Source organism: Hyaena hyaena, unplaced genomic scaffold (genome assembly GCF_003009895.1).
Source record: "Hyaena hyaena isolate Hyena2069 unplaced genomic scaffold, ASM300989v1 scaffold_741, whole genome shotgun sequence".
Classification (NCBI taxonomy): domain Eukaryota; kingdom Metazoa; phylum Chordata; class Mammalia; order Carnivora; family Hyaenidae; genus Hyaena; species Hyaena hyaena.
Window position 1 is genome coordinate 255,659 of NW_024081373.1, and position 22,364 is coordinate 278,022.

The 22,364-nt window shown below is 39.1% G+C and overlaps 1 protein-coding gene across 1 annotated transcript in view; it reads left to right on the forward strand.

The window, feature by feature from the left end:
- ADAMDEC1 (ADAM like decysin 1) overlaps positions 1-3,917 on the forward strand; it is a 29,375-nt gene extending 25,458 nt beyond the window's left edge. Inside the window, exons 15-16 of the mRNA XM_039218170.1 lie at positions 2,745-2,838; positions 3,869-3,917. Coding sequence (XP_039074101.1) covers positions 2,745-2,838; positions 3,869-3,917 — 143 coding nt within the window. The remainder of the gene's footprint in view (positions 1-2,744; positions 2,839-3,868) is intronic.
- Positions 3,918-22,364: the final 18,447 nt, after the last annotated feature.

The following is a 22,364-nucleotide window of genomic DNA, read 5'->3' on the forward strand; positions in this document are numbered from 1 at the left end:
TGAAATCTGGCCATGTGTAGCAACATGGATGGACCTTGAGGGTGTTATGCTGAGCGAAATAAGTCAGGCAGAGAAGGACAAATACCATATGTTTGCACGTCTAGGAGGATTAGGAGGAACTTGACGGAGGACCAAGGGGGAGAAGAAGGGCGGAAATGGTGGGGGAAAGGGAGAGAGGCAAACCATGAGAGACTCTTGAATGCTGACAAAAACTGAGGACTGATGGATGTGGGGGGGAGGGGGGGATGGGCATGAAGGAGGGCACTTTGGGGATGAGCACTGAGTGTTATGTGGAAACTAATTTGACAATAAACTATTTGTAAAAAAAAAAAAAAAAAAAAAATTATTCATTGAAATTTATTTATCATATACTTTAGAATTTCATAATAAAATGAAATAATAGTTAAAAACATGACTTTAAGAAAAATTTTCACATATTTCAATAGTTGTTGCACCAAACCACCTTTTCAGTGTTTGGTAGAAATTTAAAAAGACAAAATAACAGCATGTAAAATATTTCTGTGTAGAGGATGATGACTAATTATACTTTTTTATTCATGAAGAGGAAAAGAAAGAAATAAGGAGTTAGATATACCAAGTAGATTTTAGGCTTTAAAATATTTTTTCCCTAGAAATCAGGAGAGAAAAGTAGGTTATTATAAAGTTCCTTCTCATCATCTTATTCCCTGTAGTAGGAAAGTGGTTTAAAATGAACAGACCAAACAATGCCACTTGGTCCCTGAGAGTCCCCTCAGTGCTGAAAGGCATCCAGGTACTTGGGTTTAGATTTCATCCAATTCCTAGGATTTTCTGGAAACGTTCATGTCATAACAGCCGACCAGGAGAAAGATAGACCTAAATGGCTCTTCATTCATATCATAGTGTTTTATATGTGGTTACTTTCTTGGTCTAGAAACAAACTGAAAAAAGGACCTTAACAACTAGATTAGATGACAAGAGAGTGACCTAACCATAGACATCACTGGGGCCAAAGGACATTTCAGTTGTGTGTGGGTGCACACAGGCACGTGCATGTTCTCAGAGCATTGCATTCAAACATGGAAAAATCAGGACACAGCCAGACAATGGAGAGCTGAGAGACAAGCTGTCTCAGGACATTAGAGTGAGTGAAGCCCACTAAAATGATCAAAGCAGAGTTCAGTTACCCATGAGAAGAACACAAGGGCCACGTGGGGCAGAGAGAAGGGAAGTGGCATCACTGTAAAGATTTTACTGATTTCCTGTGGATGGCGACAAATGAAGAGAGTCCAAAGTACAAAGACAGGGAGAGCTTAAAGAGAGCTTACTTACTCAAAATGGTTCTGCATGGCAGTTGAGGAAACAAAGTCAGAGACAAGAAAGACAAAGACCTTTTGGCAAAGGAAGTTGTATAGTGTATTTTTTTTTTAAGGAAGTGACAAACAGGACTGTGACCATTTAAAGGGGGAAACTGAAATATTTTGAATTATTTTAAAAATATTTTTAATTTTTTTTTTTTGAGAAAGACAGTGAGAGCAAGCAGGGGAGGGGCAGAGAGAGAGGGAGAGAGAATCCCAAGCATGCTCCACTCCATCAGTGCAGAGCCCGACGTGGAGCCCAAACCCACAAACCTTGAGATCATGACCTGAGCCAAAACTGGGGTTTGGACACTTAACTGACTGACTAAGCCACCCAGGCACTCATGAAATATTTTGAAATTTTAAGGAGTCCATGTTTGAAAAGAGGAAATATGGTTTAGAAGATGATTTTGTAAGGTTGATATTAAAGCAAATCAAAACCAAATGAGAGATGCCTTGAATAAGCATGGTAGGGAGGACTTTACCTGCTGTTGACATACTGGAATAGATCATGGAAAAGTTTGGAACGAACACTATGTTTTAAGGGAGGTATTCCTAAGTGAGCATTCTGGAATTTTATACTGGAAGATAGCCCTGGATTGGACTTTCATGTGAAAGTTTTCTTTAGAATGAGGGTTTGAGGAAAGAGTAGCAGGGCATCCATAGGCATAGAACCTTAACACTTAGCACTTACCTTAATACCTAGCATGTATCTTGGTACCAACTGGGCACAAAGAGAAGAAGGATGAAGGAAGGAAGGAAGGAAGGAAGGAAGGAAGGAAGGGAGGGAGGGAGGGAGGGAAGAAGAAAAGAAGGAAAGAAAAGAAGGAAGGAAGGAAAGAAGGAAAGAAAAGAAGGAAGGAAAGGAGAGAGGAGGGAGGGGAAAGAAAGAAAGAAAGAAAGGGAGGGAGACAAAGAAAAAGAGAGGGAGAGAAAGAAAGAAAGAAAGAGAGAAGGAGAGGGAGAAAGAGAGGAAGAAAGACAAAGGGAAGGGAAGGGAAGGAAAGAAGAAGGAAAGAGAGAGGGGGAGGGAGGAAGAAAAAAATCATAAAAGAATCAGAAAAGAAATTTGCATACAATGTCTGAGGAAAAACTAAATCCTTTAATCTCTGAAACAATGTGTAGGGGGAAAGAAAAGAACATGAAGCATGATTTTGTCCTCTCCTGAAAGTGGGGCCGAATTCTCAAAGAAATAAAGTGAAAATGGGAGAACAGATTATGTAATGCAACTTCCTATGGCTGAAGTCTGTATTTTGTTTTAGAGTAAATCAGTTGTCTGTTGGTAGAGGCCACCTTCAATACAATAAAACCATGTTCACGTTAACAAATTTAACACTGATAGTTTTGACAATTTGTAAAGAAATTTAATGTTCCGTGAAAGTGAACTAATGTATACTTCTCCTGAAGGGTACATCCCAATCTGTACGAAGGCTGCTGTGGAAAGCAAGCGCTTAGCCGGGGACTTAGCTGAAACAAGCACCAAACTCTATGATCTAACAAGGTATGTTTGGTCATACTAGTGGAGAAGCTTCAATCGTTCCTGAAAAGTGAGAAAGAGCTAGAAATAAAGGAGGCAGAGACCGAGACAGATAGTGAGCAGGAGGGAGAGAGAACCCCGAGAGACTTCGAGGGACCCTAGATTGGCTTGTCACCATCTACTCTGGACACAAGTGTATGACAAGAAGTCAGATCTTCTCCAGAGATTTTCCTGCAGAACATCATATTTGGGGTCCATTAAAGCCTCAGCATCCAAATCTTCTCCTTCACACATCACGGCAAGTAAAAAATATATATGTCAACCTTGGGCAATGGCCAAATGAGTGTCTGGGTCTACCGCATCTCTTGTGGACTTCTTCAAAGAAGGTCTCACTTTTCCTGTCATGTTCTACCCAACGGAGGAAGGAGAGTCACTTTGCCTCAGCCCTTCTTCATTATTTCTAGATCTGTCCCCTCTTCTGTGTTGTTCACAGCATCACTTAGTATACCTCTCGGTGGTCTCTAAAAATTTCCAACACCCTTCCATCTGGGTCAGAGAGTAAGACATTGCCTTATATTTCCTCTCCCTTAGCATTTTACACGCTAATGCTTCTTAACAGCAACACAAACAATTGCTTAGACGTTTTTTTAGCTTAATACACCTCAGACTTCCTCAAAGATCAGTGGCATGCAACTTCTCTTCTTGGAGCAAGCCCTTGGAGCAAGTCCTTGCCCTTAGGGCATGCATTCAGTATGTCTTGAATGCCTTGAATGCTATTAGTTAGAAATAACTTCGTGGGGCGCCTAAGTGGCTCAGTCGGTTAAACATATGACTTTGGCTCAGGTCATGATCTCATGGTTCATGACTTAAAGCCCCACATCAGGCTCACCACTGTCCATGCGGAGCCTGCTTTGGATCCTCTGTCCCCCTCTTCTGCCCTTCCCCCACTTGCACGCTCTCAAAAATAAATAAAATATTTAGAAATGACTTATTTCTGAGGATCTTGAATTGGAACTTGCTTTCTATGACTGTTTCTGCCTTATTTTTCTCATAGCCTCCCATGGCTGCCCATTCTTGTGATGGGATCTGCCTCCATGTACTGATCTTCTTCTAATCATTTATACCTTATCCCTCTCTTGACTTTCTGACCCAGCTGGAATCCCATAATTCACCATTTCAGTGCTGTTTGCCTTACTCTGGCCCATCCTTTCCAGTTAGGCTTATGTCATGCTAATTATGCCTGACTTTGGTACCCTTACCTTCCATTTCTCAGATTGGCTGCAAGGTCCTGGTCAACCGGGCTACCACAAAGTCACACCAAATTGACCAAGGCTCTTGTTGCCATTCAACATTTCTTTTATTGATCTCACATTCAACTCCTGAAACTCTCCCTCATGTTGGTTGTGTTAACTCATCCTCCTTCCTTTTCAGTTTAAGGACTGCTCTTCCCATGATGCTGAACTGAAGCACTGGAAGTGAATTGCAGTCCCCAAATCTTCCTCCACCAGTGTTTCGGGCCATCTCTGGGTCCACATTCTTTCTGCCGGGACCAAATCTCCCTGATGCCTGCACCATTCACTTTTCTGCTGCCGTTTGCTGCCTCAGAGAGGATGACTTCTCTTCATTTCCAACTTTTCCTGTCTGCGTTCTCCTGTTTTTCTGTCCACTTCCTTCTTGATTATTTCCATGTTGACTCTGATGTTGATTCCAGCTGGTGAATGGCTTTAACAATCAGCATCCTTCATCACCATTCCTGGCGCCCTTTTCAGTTACTCGTCCCGCTACCTCATGCCATTCTCGCCCCTCCGCTCGTTCCTAACACCGTCACGACAAGACTCTCCCATCTGCTCTTGTGTTTCCAGTCGCCCCTTGCTTCTCTCTTCCTCCACTTCTCCCCGCTTTAAAAAAAAAAAAAAAAAAAAGGCTTAGCAGAGAACCAATGGAAGGAACACTCTTAGCTGGCAACTGCCTTTCATCAAGAAGAGATAGAATTAGGTAGAGAGTAGAGCCTTCCTTTCGGGTCTGACTGGTGTTATAGAAAGAAATTAAATTGCTATTAACTCAAAACTACCTTGAAATGGTGGTTCTGAAAACTACCTGGAGAGGAGTTAAATGTGGCAGGAAGGATCTGGGGTCTTCCTTGACTATCTACAAGGGAGGAGGCAACTTGGAGGGCTCTCTGGAGGTGAAGGAAGCAGAGAACCAGTAGTGGGTAAGAGAACACTTTGTAATGCAAACATTTGTGAGTGCGTTTGAAACATAGAAAATGCTTACTTTCACTGATTGTATTTATAAATCCTTAACATTTTTAAAATAAAACATTTGGATAAATATTGGCACATTTGTGTACAAACCAGAAGTATTGTCACTTTGCTTCCCTCTTGCAACAACCATGCACATTATGTCAAGGTCTCTCTGAGCCTAGACAAATTTGCTCTCCACTCCCAATGCCTCCTCTCCATTTCAGTTAACTACCTATAGCAAAGAATAGTCTACAGTCACTGCCTCATTTTCCTACCACCTTGTCCTTCCTTAGCTCTTTGAAATCAAGTGTTTGACCCCGCCGCACTACTGAATTTCCCCTCTTTCCAAAGTCCCCAACAGCCTCCTCACTGCTAGAAGCTTTTGGCTTTCTCTGATCTCTTCCTTTTTTCAGCTGAAGACTCTGTAAATTTCTTTTTTGAGACTCTTCTCCCTTAGATTCCATGATGCCATGATCACATCCTATCCTCCTCAGCCGTTTGTTCTCTCTGCAGCTCTCCAAAATTAAGAAGGCATCAGCTCTCAACTTGTACCAGTTGAGCCCTATTGAACTCAGCATGGGTTTGTGCGGACCTGTTCTCTGAGCTGCAGGCCACCAGGATTCTCTGGCCTTACTAGACATCTCCACCCATCTGTCTGGCTTTCATCTCAAATGCAACATCCTGCTATTTCTCCCACAGAGCTTGCTTTTCAACTAAATGCTTCAGGAAACCTTGAAACATTGGAATCATTGTCTTTCTCTCTCCTTATGATTACACAGTTAGTAAATTCTAAGAAATGGAGGCAGAAAAAAGTTCACCAAGAGAAAGGAAGTAAGAGAAGGGGAAGAATGAAAAGAAATCCATTCTCTTCAATTGCAAGATCAGAAAAGCTCCTTTCTGGGCAGATAAACCTCTGTTGCATGAGACTATAAAGTCATTCTTCATTTTGACCATTAAATTTCAAAATATCAGGACAGCTTTTCAGCTTCACCCATCTCTAAAACCACCACCACTTAGTGACAGCCTAAAACTGACAGACCTTTTCATTTCTGAAATCACATTAACCTGGATTTTGGTATCTTCATAGACAAATGACAATGATCAAGAACAGATAACCCCATAAGAAGAAGAAATTCCCCCCATACATGCCATTCTCGGGAGTAAAAGAAGTGCTGTGTCCTAGGTAGAACATGGTCCATGGGGTATAATAAAGGGCTGAGAAATCAGAGAAAGGAAGGTAATAAGATTTCTGTGGTCAGATAGGAAGAAGCTGAGAGGGAGAATCCAGTTTGAAAGATCAGTCCTGTTGAACCAAATTAGAACTCCAGTTAGATGAGCTTTGTAGTGATTACTTATAAATAACTGAATCCTGGGACACGTGGGTGGGTCAACTGATTAAGCACCCAACTTTGGCTCAGGTCTGATCTCACTGTTTGTGGGTTCAAGCCCAGTGTTGGGCTCTGTGCTCTGAGCCTGGAGCCTGCTTCAGATTCTGTGTGTGTCTCTCTCTCTGCTCTCCCCCACTCTCTCTCAAAAATTAATAAAATAAACTTTAAAAATAGTATGAAAAAATAAAGAGATAAGTAACTGAATCCATCATATAGAAAAAAATCTATAACTCCCCAACTATTCTCATGAGAACTCCAAGCTATCCTTCTGAGTCCCCCGTCCTCCGAGACTGAATTTGTTTATTTTGCATCTGCTATTCCACCAGGCCAATTCCTGGTGTAGTTACTCCTCTCCTATGACAAATATATCTTAAATAATGAAAATTAAAAGCTTCTTACTTGGGTTTCCCTAAGCAGAGCTAACTAAAGTGCTTTCCCCCAAAACTAACTTTATTGTATACTTAACAATAGCAAGAAATAAATAGCAGTATAAGTCCATCATATAGGATTTATGTGATGCAAACATAGAAACACAAACTTAAATATAGCCATCTTCCTAAAGTGCAGCTCTGCTAGTTCAACAAGCCTGAGCCCAAAGGACTGGTACATCTGTGTCTACCTTGACCAGTTCCCTCACTCCTCTTCTTTATTTCCATGGAGATGGTTCCATTTTATGACTTATTAACCTTTCTTCCTCAATTTATGATCCTTGCTCATCCCTAAAAATCCCACTTGTGAACCATCTACAAGGCCCCTCCTCATAGGTTTACAGGAAAGCCACTTACTTCCCTACAGGGAATACTTTTGACTAGGAACTCATTTAGCTGTTGACAGAAAGCCTGAAGGAGATTCCCTGAGCCCAGTGGTCCCAGGGCCTACAGAGCAGGGTGAGGGCTTTTCCAAGGCCAGATTAATGTCAGCCCCTCCTGGAGGAACTTCCTGCCTTCCTGTCTTTGCATCTCATTAGTCTACTCTTCTCATGCATTTGAGGGCTGTGGCCAATGAGCTGTTGTTGAGTAAAGTAGACGATTCCAGGGTCAGAGCAAGTGGGCTATAGTCTGAACCTTTGAACAGGAGTTCCGTCCGGCCTTTGATTGTTTTGTAGACTCCGAGCAGACACAAGCATTTGTAGACAAAATCGTGGGCTCTAGGCGCCCTCCTGTGGATGTACTGTGGACAGCAGCAGAGCCCGTGTCAATTCTCTGTTCTGGTATGTTCTCACTACTAAGGCAACCCTGGGAGAATGCCCTTACTGAAGGCCTCAGGGTGTGTTGGTTGAGTGGTGTGTGACCATGGCAGATGAAGAAATTCAGCCCCACAGAGAGATTTCATAGGACCTGTTTCTAAACCAAGTCAGACCTGCAGCCTCTACCACAGCGCAGTCTGCGTTTCCTTCAAGACATTTTAATAAAGTTGATCCCTTGAATATCTGGCCAAGGCTTATCCATTCAGTCCGATAGAATCAACCAATGGCTCTCTTCTTAACTATTGAAATGAGTAAGGAGTTGACTTCTGCCTTCACCCAAATGTACTTGGTTCTACTTTTGATTTGAAACTAAATCTGGGACTTCAGGTTTACGATAAACTTCCTCCTTATTCATTTCAGATTAAAGCCGTTTTCTACCTGAGCATTGTTCTTGAAGGAGGACAGAGGATGGAAGGACGCTGCGAATGTTCCCCACAGACACACACATTCACACACCAAGCTGAGTGGCTCTGAATTACCTGTGGTTACCACCATGTTTGCAGATTCCACACAACTGTGCCCCAGGGCCTTTGCACAGCACACAAATATTTTCTCCCAGGCTGAAACTTGCATTTTTGTTTTCTGAACGCTCTTTCCAAGGTTAGAAGTTTTTTATTTTAATGAAGTCTAGTTTGTCCTTTTGTTCCTTTATGATTGTTATGTGCTCTGTATTAAATCTTTATTCTCCCTTGATTGTTAAAATTTTATCTTAGGTTTTCTTCCAGGACATTTATCATTGTAACATTTACGTGAAGGTCGATGACTCATTTCAAGTTAATTTTCACGTGTGGTGTTGAGTAAGCTCCAATGTTCATTTTCACCATGTTTATTCTGACACCATTTGTTGAAGAAAATGTCTTTTCCCCAGTGAGTTATCTGGATGCAATTGTAACAGCTCCGATCAATCAGTGTACATGTAGGGGTCAATTTCTCGGTTGGGTTCTGTTCCATTGATCTTTGTACCTGATCTATGATCTTGCTAAACTAACTTATTAGTTCCAGTAGATTTTTTACCCTAATTTTATACCTCTTTTCCTTGTTGTACATTGTCTGCAGGACTGCAAATGCCAATGTTCTTCTTTGACTTGTCATCATCTAGACACCAATGGCCATTCCTAAGTCGGTTTATGCAGCCAGTTCAGTGACTGTCAGTTCTTATTTAATCTAGGTCTGATGTGTGTGTCCTTTTCCATGTCCTGACACTTCACTTTCCTAATCCTGCTATGGGATGACTTTGCTGGTCCCTCCCTAGTATCCTCTCACCTAGAACCAGGCTGCTGTGATCATCACTCTCTCTTTCCCAACCTTCAAGCCACTAGTATCATCTATATTTTGCTTACGCAACAGCATAAGTCCAGTAATTCGGTTTAGAGACTGAATCTTTAAGCTTTTACCCTGGAGAAGGCTATCTGCATGGGAGGAAATATCCCATATTCATTGGTAATTTAGTATTGTAAAAGATTTATGCTTTTTTGCCTTATTTTATTATTGTTTATGTGTTTGATTACTTAGGGTAATATTTCTTATCTTTGTGGAATAAATAGAAATAGAGAAGAAATACTATATATGAGGAAGATGTATCCATATCTGGAATATGCTAGGATATTTTTTATAACTTGATTATTGGAGGACATCTTTTTTGACACAGTACTTATAGATCTCTTGTTACAAGAGAACATCCACCAAGAGCAATGATAGTCTTAGCTAAAATGAGGAACCAGATTGAGTGCAGAGATGTATTATGTGAAAAACTGAGGGCTAATTTGCTTTAAAAAAAAAAAAAAAACTTCTCTAAGAATGGGAGCAAAGGAAGATAGAGCTTCTGCTAAACTGAAAGATGAGGTTTCTCATGGTCTATTCCCATAGTTGGGATGGATGTTGTCCAAAGATTATAAGCTGGTTGATTTTCCCTGCATTCACTGAGCTCTTAGTACGGGCCAAGTACCAAAACAGCAGGCATTTGCTGTAGGCTCCTATTATAGGCAGCAGGGAGAGTTCCTTATTTCTCTCTTACTCATGCCAAAAATGCAAATAGAAAGGAGAGTACTAGCTTCCTGAGTCCCTCAGCAGATACCCAGTGACCACTACCATTTTTCATGCTCTTCAGCCCTGCTGGCCTCAAGATTCTCTATTGTTTTCTTGAGGCAGTGGCCAGCAGAGGTGTTAGTATTCAGTTGGCATCCTCCAGAAATAGACTCTGTTCAAGGAAAACTGAACTGGACAGATATCTGAGAAACTGGGATGCAGCTCCCAACTACTCACCTGACACTTGCAAATAGCATGTGGTTTGTTATCATACTTTCCTGGTTCTAAAGGTGACATTCTTTCACATTTTTAAGATTTGTGAAGTTGAGATACTGCTTGCAGTATATATGGATATATAGTTTTACAGACACATGTGTGCACACAGATGCACACATTTGATGAGGTAGCATTCCCTTTTCCCTCCTCTATAACTATTAGTAAAGCAATGCTATAGCTTACCAGCCTGATACTTGTCAAAGGAGGAAATGTACTTATTACCATGTCAATTCCAACATGTCTGTGGTACTAACTGAATGTATTTGAAAGCCATCTTTTGAGGTGATTATTGCCTTTCTCTTTTGCATTAAGAAACAGATTGCTCCTCTTTTATTAGGCAATTGTGACACCTGGTGTCAGAATAGAGAATATACTCTCCTGCTGCTAACTGGCCTTCCCAATAGATAGGGAATAACTATTCCTAGGACCTGAAAGCTTCTAGAAGAAAATGAACAAATAACAGGTTTTATTTCTGTATTTATTAAAACAACAATAATTGTTCTGGACTACTGAAATTCCAGTTTTAAGCAGGTAGCATTTGTGTTAGAACATTGTAGGCACCCCAAGGCCTGTAGCTGTCCTGCCCCAAGTTTTCCCCAGAGATTTGGTGCCGAGTGATTTAGTGACCACTAGATGGACAAATATTTACAGACATCTACCCACTCTTTGAGCAAGTAGATACCACCCTTCTTTAAGTTCTGGAGGCTTCTATTTATTTCTGTTTTTTAAAATATAATTTTATTGGAGTATGATTTGCATAAAATGTGCTTGCTTTAAGATACAGTTCAATGAATTTTGACAAAATGTCACCACTACCACAATCAAGGCATAGAACATTTCCATTGCCCATTCTTTTATACCTCTGTCTGGTGAGCCCCACAGCCCCCCCCCCCCCAACAGGTCCCAGGCAATCATTGATCTGCTTTCTATTACTATAAATTAAGTTTGTGTTTTCTAATTTCAAGTAAAAGGAATCAAACAGTATGTATTCTTTATGTTCAGTATCTTTCACTCAGCATATTTGGAAGATTTATCTCTCTGTTTATCTCTTCAGCATATTTGGAAGATTATTACTGTTATGACTACTCACCTGAAAGCTTAGTGGTGGAAAACATTTTAGTATGTTTCCTGACTCTGTGGGTCAGGATTTCAACAGGGGACAGAGGAGACAATAAGGCTCGAGAGGGTCCTGCACACAACAGTTTTTGTTGTCATAGAATTGGGGTGCATTGGTCTCTTGGGATATGGGTAATTTCACCAAGCTGGAAGCTCATCAAACCTCCTACAATTTGGATTTTATGGAGGTTTCCTCATGTAGGCATGATCAATGTTTAACTCCTTTTCCAGCCCCCATCCCCTGTCTGGAGATGTGAGGGAGGGATGGGGCTGAAAATCCCAAGCTTCTGATTATGGTCTTGTCTTTCTGGTGACCAGCCTCCAGGCAGGAGCCCTCCCAGAGTCACCTCAACAGAATGATCATTTTATGTTTAGTAAGGCTCATTTTGTGTCATGATGTGATCTATCCTGGAGAATGCTCCATATATACCTGAGAACATGTATTCTGTGCTTCTGGCTGAAATGTTGTGTATATATCTACCAAGTCCATCTGGTCTAATATATCATTTAGGGTCCCAGTTCTATTTATTTATTTATTTATTTATTTATTTATTTATTTATTTATTTATTATTAAGCAGGCTCCATACCCAGCATGGAGCCCGACATGGGGCTTGAACTCACCACCCTGAGATCAAGACCTTAGCTAAGATCAAGAGTCAGACGCTTAAGCAACTGAGCCATCCTGGCACTCCTAAGGTCACAGTTTATTGATTTTCTTTCTGGATGGTCTATCCATTGATGTATGTGAGTAATGAAGTTCCCTACTGGTATTGCATTGCTGTTATTTTCTTTTATTAGGTCTATTAATATTTGTTTTATATCATTAGGGGCTCCTATATTGAGTACATAAATATTTACAAACATTATATGTTCTTTTTGGATTGATCCCTTTATCATTATGTAATGCCCTTTTTTGTCTTTTATTACAAACTTTATTTTAAAGCATATTTTGTCTGATATAAGTATAGCTACCCCAGATTCTATTGGCTTTCATTTGCAAGGAGTATCTTTACCCATACCTTCTCTTTCAGTCTTTATGCGTCCTTATATTTGAAGTGAGTCTCTTATGGATAGCATATAGATGGGTCTTGTTTTTTAATCCATTCAACACTCTGTCTTTTGATTGGAGAATTTAGTCCATTTACATTTAAAGTAACTATTGATAGTTGTGCACTAGTAAATATGAATATCAATCAATGTCTGTTGTTTCTCTCTCTCTCATCTAATCTATCATTCTATCTACACCCATTTACATATTCTTAATTCCATTCCTAATTAGGAATTCCTGATTCCTAATTCCTAATTACAGTTAAAATAATTTAAAGGTAACTCACCATACATAATGTATGAAACAAAAATATAGATTTGAAGTAGATAAGAAGAAAAAGTAAATCTTTCAATTTTTAAATATTCCTCTTTTAATTTTATCTTGTGTGGATAAGAGACATTCTGGGTCAGTAAGAGATTATTTGCTAGTATTTCTAGAATAATAACTGTGTTATTTCTTTGTTCCAATTCCTATCCTAAGACAACATAATGAGAGCTAGGTGGGAATATGTATTTGAAGAGCCAGAATATCTTTATGCAAGGGCCAGAGAAAAATTGACGTTTTCTGCTTATATATAAGAGAAAAACACATCTGTCTTTCTCTCCACTTCATAAAGAAGGGAGAAAATAACTTGCTCCTTAGACACATAATAGAAAGGATCTTGTGTCCGCATTCTAATCTTTTGAAATATAAATACACCACTCCAGAGGTGCCTGGGTGGTTCTCAGTCGGTTAAGCTTCTGACTCTTGGTTTCAGCTCAGATCATGATCTCACTGCTCGTGAGCTATAGCCCCATGTAGGGCTCTGCACAGACAGTGTGGGGCCTGCTTAGGATTCTGTCTCTCTCTCTGTCTCCTTGCCCCTTCCCCACCCCCACTGTCTCTAAAAAAATAAATATGTTTTTCTCAAAATGTCTCTCTCAAACTAAATAAACCTTAAAAAAATCAAGATATGCAGAAAAGGCATTTGACAACATACAGCATTCTTTTTTGATAAAAATCCTCAAGAAAATACGGATAAAAGGAATATACCTCAAGATCATAAAAACCGTATGTGAAAAACCCAATGCTAATATCGTCCTCAATGGGGAAAAATTGAGAGCTTTCCTCCTAAGGTTAGGAACAAGACAGGGAAGTCCACTCTCACTACTGTTACTCAACATAGTGTTGGAAGTCCTACAACAATCCAACTACAAAAAGAAATTAAAGGCATCCAAATCAGCAAGGAGGAAGTCAAACTTTCACTCTTTGCAGATGACATGATACTCTACGTAGACAAATGCGAAAGACTTCACCAAAAACTGCTAGAACTAATACATGAATTCAGCAACATCTCAGGATATAAAATCAATGTAAAGAAATTGGTTGTACTTTTATATACCAATAATGAAGCAACAGAAAAAGAAATCAAGGAATTGATCCCATTTACAATTGCATCAAACCCCATAAAATATCTAACAGTAAACTTAACCAAAGAGATGAAATATCTATACACTGAAAACTACAGTTTATTAAAGAAATTGAAGAAGACACACCAAAAAAATGGAGAACTATTCCATGCTCATGGATTGGAAGAACAAATATTATTCAAATGTTGACACTATACAAAGGAATTTACATACTCAATACAATCCCTATTAAAATAACACCATCGTTCTTCACAGATCTAGAACAAATAATCCTAAAATTTGTATGGAACCAGAAAAGACCTTGAATAGCCAAAACAATCCTGAGAAAGAAAACCAAAACTGGAGGCATCACAATCCTGGACTTCAAGATGTATTGCAAAGCTATAGTCATCAAGACTGTATGGTACTGGCACAAAAACAAGCACTCAGATCAGTGGAACAGAATAGAGAACCCAGAAATGGACCCACAAACGTATGGCCAACTAATCTTTGACAAAGCAGGAGAGAACATCTAATGGAAAAAAGACAGTCTCTTCCACAAATGGTGTTGGGAAAACTGGACAGCAACATGCAGAAGAAAGAACCTACATCACTTTCTTACATCATACACAAAAATAAACTCAAAATGGATGGAAGATCTACATGTAAGACAAGAAGTCATCAAAATGTTAGAGGAGAAAACAGGCAACAATTTCTTTGACCTTGGCTGTAGCAACTTCTTACTAGACATGTCTCTGGAGGCAAGGAAAACAAAAGCAAAAATCAACTATTGGGAACTCATCAAGAAAAAAGCTTCTGTACAGTGAAGGAAACAATCAGCAAAACTAAAAGGCAACTGACAGAATGGGAGAAGATATTTGCAAATGACATATAACATAAAGGTTAGTATTCAAAATCTATAAAGAACTTAGCAAACTCAACAGCCAAAAAACAAATAATCCAGTGAAGAAATGGGCAAAAAACATGAATAGACACTTTTCCAGAGAAGATATCTAGATGGCTAACAGAAAAATGAAAAGATGTTCAACATCAGTCATTATCAGGGAAATATAAATCAAAACCACGATGAGATACTACCTCACACCAGTCAGAGTGGCTAAAATTAATAACTCAGGCAACAACAGATGTTGGTGAAGATGTGGAGAAGCTGCTGGTGGGAAAATTAAAAATAGAACTACCCTATGACCAAGCAATTGCACTACTAAGTATTTATCCAAAGGATATAAAAATGCTAATTCAAAGGGACACATGCACCCCAATATTTAGGAACACTATGGACAATAGCCAAAGTATATAAAGAGCCCAAGTGTCCATTGCTTGATGAAGGGATAAAGAAGATGTGGTATATACATATGTGTGTGTGTGTGTGTATGTATATATATGTATATATGTATATGTGTATATATGTGTGTATATGAATATATGTAATGAAATGGAATATTATTCGATGATCAAAAAGAATGAAATCTTGCCAATTGCAACAACATGGATGGACCTGGAATGTATTACACTAAACAAAATAAGCCAGTCAAGGAAAAACAAATATCATATGATTTCACTCATATGTGAAATTTAAGAAACAAAACAGATGAACATGAGGAAAGGGAAAGAAAAATGAGATAAAAACAGAGAAAGAGGCAACCCATAAGAGACTCTTAAATACAGAGAACAAATTGAGGGTTGCTGGAGGGGTGTTGGGTGGGTGAGTGGGCTAAATGGGCAATATACAAGAAAGAGGGCAATTGTTGGGATAAGCACTGTGTGTTATGTATAAGTGATGAATCACTAAATTCTATTCCTGAAATCATTATTACACTATACGTTTAGTGACTTGGATTTACATTTTTTTTTAAAAAAAGATGCACATACACAAAATCTAAATAAATAAATAAGCAAATAAATAACTCCAAAAGCCAGATATGCTCCAGACTTTTAGGCTTTAATGACCTATAGGAATATCTCCAGGCCTCATCTTCTCTTCCAATGTAAACAAACTCATATCTATTGTATAAATTAACATCTCACGACTTGCTCTCAGGTCAGAGAATAAAGTTTCTGCAAAGTTTATTCAGAAAACCACAGATCTCCAGAAACACAAAAAATACTCACTCACATTCCTTAGAAATATAATGGTAAGGTCATAAAATTTATATTCCCATGAAAAAGAAGAAAGTAAAGTTATTCTTTTCAGTAAACCCCAGAGATCTCAACTAGTTTCCTAGTTAACTGACTCTTTTTAGAGTAAACTACATACATAGAAATTCCCACACATGTGCACACACACAAAACGAATAAACAGAATAAACCTATTATTTTTACTCCAAAAAATATGACCATGTTTTGTGTTTTCTTTTGTTTTGTTTTACTTCCATTTGGGAAATTAAAATAGGCTTCAGAGAATTCAAGACCCAAACAATTTTATTGTAAAATTGGGGAAAACTCATTAGGTTGCCTTAAAATGTTCTTTTGGTGATTTTGTTCTTTCAGAATAAGTGCTTTTACCCAGGGCATGTGGTTGAAGTCAGATGTCTTTATTAGGAACAGAGCATTTTAGAGCAAGCAAAGACTTTCAATATCTGACAACAGTAATGGATTTGGAGCTAATTTTAGGATAAGATACGTCTGGGACACATATTGATTTGCAGAACTGATGGAGTTTGTGTTTCTTCAGAAATATATACTTCCAGTTTTTTTTTTTTTTTCCATTTTCCCATAACCCAAATGAGATTTCTAAAAGCTTTGAATTATAATTCTTGACAGGAGATAGATGGTTGAAATTTTGTTTCTAAGTTACCTTTATTAGAGGCAATGCAGTATTGTAACAAGGATTGGCTTTGTAGAAGATAAACTTGGGTTGGGACCCTTACTCTGCCAGTTACTACCTGTATGGAATTGGAAGGTGAAGTTGGTTGAGTCATCTGTGAAATACACCCCCCACCATCATCCCACCTTTTCCAGATGAGGACACAGGAGGATGTACCCCCACTGAATGAAGTATGGTTACATGGTGCCATCTTTTGGAAGCTTAATAGAGATGTATAAATTGCCTAGTCATGTATGAGAGCAGCCAGCATTCAACAAGTGAAAGGTAATATATGACAACGATAAAAGTGTTTGCCTCTTTGTCCAATCGCAGATGGAATATCTAAGCATTGCTTCTTTTCTGTAGCACCACCATCTCTCTCATCAACAGGAGGGACACCTTCTGAAAGTTTCTTTCAGTGCATCTTTTGAGGACTACATACTTCAGCATCACTTGTACTCCCATAATCATTTACACATTTTCAACAAAGAGTGGTACCCCAGAGTCCATGGAAAGAATGCCTGGAAACTTTATTATAAGATTAGATATTCTAAGACACAAACTTTCCCTTTTTTCCTCACAAAAAGATACAGCGTTAGCTGACCCAGTGGGCAAAACAACTTGTTCCATCCTGGCTTCAGTGTGTGTGTGTGTGTGTGTGTGTGTGTGTGTGTGTTTCTGGTCTTTTCTGTTTGTTTTCTCTCTATGCCTGTGTGCACATGTCTGTATGCATCTGTGCAGTATTCTGTAACTTTGGCTATTTGAGAGGCTTTTTCTTCAGATTTCAGCTCTTCTTACGAGCTCTGGTTTGAGGTACCTGGGTGGCTCAGTTGGTTAAGTGTCTGACTTTGGCTGGGGTCATGATCTCGTGGTCCTTGGGTTCAAGCCCTGTGTGGGGCTCTGTGCTGACAGCTCAGAGCCTGGAGCCTGCTTCAGATTCTGTGTCTCCTTCTTTCTCTTGCCCTCCCCCACTTGCACCCTGTCTCTCTCTCTGTCTCTCTCTCTGTCTCTCTCTCTCTCTCAAGTAAATAAGTGTTAAAAATTTTTTTAAAGAGCCCTGGTCAGTAAAAGGCAATGCAGGGACCATGTAAGTACAATAAATACTTTGAAACAAAACACACCTTTTGAAAAAATGATTCCTTCTTTCCCCTATGCCTTCCATGTAATAAAATAATGAGTTATAGTTGTACCTGAATAATTAGTAGAAAATCTATTTTAGAAGAAATAACCTGAAGGAAAGAATTTTATAGCTATATGTTTATGCTGGATATTTCTTTCCTTGGAGTCTAATTGTTTGGTGTTAGTTTTAAAACACTAATTGTTTTAGTGTTCGTTTTTCTCTAACTATGACTGGACCATTACTCTTAGAAATAACTAAGAGTAGATATTTTTATAAATCTTAAGTCCACAGTTAGTTTAAAATCCATCATAAGTCTGCTCTTAATGGAGTTAACCTGAAGGATTATACTTTTGCCTGACTGCCAACCACAGTTATCTTTCTCTTGCCTCTTGAGAATAAGGTTCAGAGAGCACATAGCATCTGCTCTAGGATTAAAATATGTACCAATAATCCCTAATTATAATTGTAATGCTTCACCTGGTCATCTCTGATATTCATTTAATCAACAAATATAGGGGCGCCTGGGTGGCTCAGTCGGTTAAGCATCTGACTTCCGCTCAGGTCATGATCCCACGGTTTGTGGGTTCAAGCCCAGCGTCGGGCTCTGTGCTGACAGCTAGCTCAGAGAATGGAGGCTGCTTCGGATTCTGTGTCTCCCCCTCTCTCTGACCCTCCTCTGCTCATGCTCTCTCTCTCTCTCTCTCTCGCTCTCTCTCAGAAGTAAATAAAACATTAAAGAAATCTTAAAAGCAAACAAACAAACATAGCATCTACTATAAATCGTCACTTTCCAAGCACTAGAGCTAGAACAGTAATCAAGCAGATAAAGTTATTTTTAGGTGATAAAGTCAGGGAAGTAAACAGGGGTCAGATAAGCAGGGCTTTGTGAATCAGGATAAGACATTTGGTTTTTATTTTCAGTGTGTTGAAAAGCCATCAGAAGGGTTTCAGCCATAAAATAAATTGATGAGGCTTATATTTGAAGGAAGTCATTTGGTTGCTGAATGCAAATGACATCTTGGGAAGGATTGGAGGGGGAGGAAAACTAAATGCCTTTGGGAACCTCCCATAAATGGAAGGACTGATCATCTCCCAGAGTACAAGATCACACCATGTTTCCAATCATGGGCTCTTGAAATTGGTTATAGATAAAAATACTGGCTTATTGTTCACTATTGACCTTTCAATTTCTTGCGGAAAATAGGGATAACAATTTTACCTTCTGCCAAGGGTTTATATTAGGATTTAATGCCTATATATATATACAGAAAACTTCGGTAAACAGCAACCTTAAACTTTATCCATAAAACCCATTGACTTACTTTCTGTTTTTGTTGTGTGGGCTTTGGAATATTTACCACAGAGGTTGCAATTCCTCCCAGCTTGATTATTCTCTTAAAATATTGAGCTACTCACTTGTTCTTGGCTGGTCTGAGACATCTTTCTTGGCTTGACAGATTGCCTGACTATATGGCTGGTATGTTCCAGTCATCATATGCTTCATCAAAGTCAGGGTTTTAAACTTCTTTTTTTTTAAGTTTATTTATTTTTTGAGAGACAGAACATAAGCCAGGAGGGGCAGAGAGAGGGAGACAGAATCCCAAGCAGACTTTGCACTTCCTGCACAGAACCCCACGTGGGGCTTGAACTCGTGAACTGTGAGATCATAACCTGAGCTAAAATCAAGAATTGCCTGCCCAAATTACTGAGCCACCCGGGCACCCCCACAGTTTTACACTTCTTAATCCAACCAGGGCTTTGCTGCCCCCACTGGAAATCTACACTTATACTCTTTGGCTGTTTAACATCAGAGATACCTTACACAACTTCTGCTGCTATAGTATCTTTAGTGTCTGAGAGTTATGTTCTCATTTTAACCATATATTTTCTCATGTCGTTTTATAATGGGTTGCTTATATCATAGGCTTAGTTGCTGATTTTCATCATTTGTGTCGTTACCTTTCTCCTCTAGACCTGAAGACAAAAGTTCCAACTGCTTCCTTGTGTTTGGGGTGTTTTAAAGGCTTAGTCTAGAAATATGTTAATATATGTCATTGATTTAAATATAAAGGGTGTGTATGTAAATGATCTCATCCAGAGAGCTCTGAAAGAATGGGCTGAATTAAATCAGAATCTAAGAATGGGCCTCCCAGATAAAGTGCCTGAAGTTCACCTGGTCTCCTAATTTCACTGTAGTGACCCTCGAGTATAGCCCAGCTTTCTATGGTGGTTCATGGTCATTGAAAAATTATAATATTTTGCTTTTTTTCTCTTATCATGAAAATTTGGAGAAGAGAATGCCTTTTGTGACTATAGTTGTCATGTACCTTTGAATTTGAAGTTAGTGAGAGATCGTCTGGTTAAATAAATTTAAGTTTTTACAACAAGTAATTAGGCTATGATTTAAATTCAATGCAAGTCTTAAAAGAAACAACGATTAGCCTTTTCTTACATCACAAGCACTGTACTGTGCATTTTATATGCATAGTGCCATTCAATACTATTTTTTTTCAGTTTATACTGATTCAAAACTTTTCCAAACTTTAAAAAAAGAGACCAAAAAGATAACACTGACATATAAAAACAATATTGCTTAAGACAGGAATTGGTATACATTTTCTGTAAGGATCTGGATTGTATATAAGCCCTTTATAGGCCTCATGGTCTCTGATGCAACAACTACTTGACCATTGCAGCATGAAAACAGCCATAGATAATACATAAATGAAAATGGGTGTGGCCATGTTTCAATAAAGCTTTATTTATAAAACTGGCTGTGGCCCATAGACCATAGTATTTTGACCCCTGCCTTAAAAAAATACAGTGGGTGTGATTTTACTACTTATTTGTGTAGAAAAATCACAGAGCAGTCTTCCAAATGGAGTGTTAGAAATCATTACATTTAGTACTTCATACTAAGTACAGCTGGGATATGCTTTCTCTAACAAAGAAAACTCCCAGGAAGGAAATTCCTACATCTGAGGGATAAGAATAACACTTTGCAAGGTGAATGAAACCAAAAGTATTCTTCCTGGACAGAAGGTCTGGAACAATCAAAATAATTTTTTCCTTTCTCCACTCCAATGCATTTTCCTAAATATTCTTATCATTCAAGAAAAAGAACTAACAACATTATTTCTGTGTTGAAAACTTATGTGAATATTTCCTTCAGGATACATTAGCACCTTCTTACTCAGGCAAACAGACCTCTTCCTAATCAATGTTCGACCTCCTGGAGAGCATCATATCATGGCCAGCCCACCTTCCCAATCCCATTTCACCTGGCCCCTTTTTAAACACATCTCCACTGAGGACCCGCTACAGGGAATCTGTCAGAGTTTCCGATGTGAGTTGACTTTGTGTAACCTGTTTTTAAACAATGTCATTTCAATTCATAGCAATACTTGACTAGAGAAAAAATCTCAGCATTGCACTAATGATCTAACTAATATTTTCTGGCCCTGTTTAAATGACTATTACAGTGGCTGCATGTATGTGTTCTTCAGTGGAAACAACTGGAGAAAGTTCAGCAAAGGAAATGGGAGGCACAAAGATGGGAGAATCTCAAACCACAATGACAAACAAAAGAGATCAACAGCACCACACCACACCACACCACACCACATAACACAACACAACACAGGCATGTTTCCTGACTTCATAGGGGGAAAGAAAGAGGAAGTGATTTTCTTGTGAATCCTCCTTAACAATTAGGGATAAATGAGTGTAATTTTTTTTCTTGAGAGAGAGAATGCAAGCAGGTGAAAGGGGCAGAGGGAGATAGAAGGAGGACACCCAAACAGGCTCCACGTTCAGTGTGGATCCCTATACAGGGCTCAATTCCATGATCCTGGGATCATAACCTGAGCTGAAATCAGGAGTCAGAAGCTCAACTGACTGAGCCACTCAAGCACTCCCTCCCTCGATCCCTTTCTTTGAGTATTATTTTTAAAAGAAGAAACTCGGCTGAAAGAAAATTTTATTTTTTTTAATGTTTACTTTTGAGAGAAAGAAAGAGAGAGTGCACATGCACCAACAGGGGAGGGGTAGAGTGAGAGGGAGATGGAGGATTTAAAGTGGGCTATGTGCTGACAGCAGAGAGTCTGATATGGGGATCTAACTCACGAAGTACAAGATCATGACCTGAGCCGAAGTCATGCTTGACCAACTGAGACACCCAGGTGCCTCGAGAGAAAAATGGAAAACTCATGAATTTTTATTTCTATTTCTAACTGTGGGCACAAACAGGGAGCAAAAACACCCACAAAAGAGTGGAAGACAAAGCTTCCAGATATTTTACATGACCTATGCCTGAAATTCAAAATTGAAAGGGAATGCATTCCTTGATTTCAAAACTTTTGCAGATGCTGGCTACTCAGAGAGATTAAAACATTTTTCTGTTTGTGACTGTCACTAGTACAGACAAGCTTTCTCTGTCATACTCAGAAAAAAACAATGGAATGGTGGGAACCTCATAAATTAATAGTCTAAGGTAATTGGATTTATACAAAGCTCCACCAGTCTCTAGTTATCTCTAGCAGGCAAAAATCCCTTTTGTCAGAACTGAATGTGCAAGTACCTGCAGAATAAGGGCTCAAGGTACAAGGTGAACTGCATCATGAGGTCTTTTCAAGCCTGAATCAAGACTGCGTGTTCTGAGTTAAGGAAAATCTGGGTGCCAACATTTCCTCCCTTAACTTGCTCTTTGTAAGGAGACAACCTGGCTATGGGGAGCTGCTGGCACAGGTTTGAGGGCCTTACTGAGCCTCTTTCTGATGATTAATGGAGGGCTGCTGATACAGGCACACAAGGATCAAGCTGTACTGGAAGGTTCGATTGTGGGTGAAACCAATCTGCAGAATTTGAATGGACAGA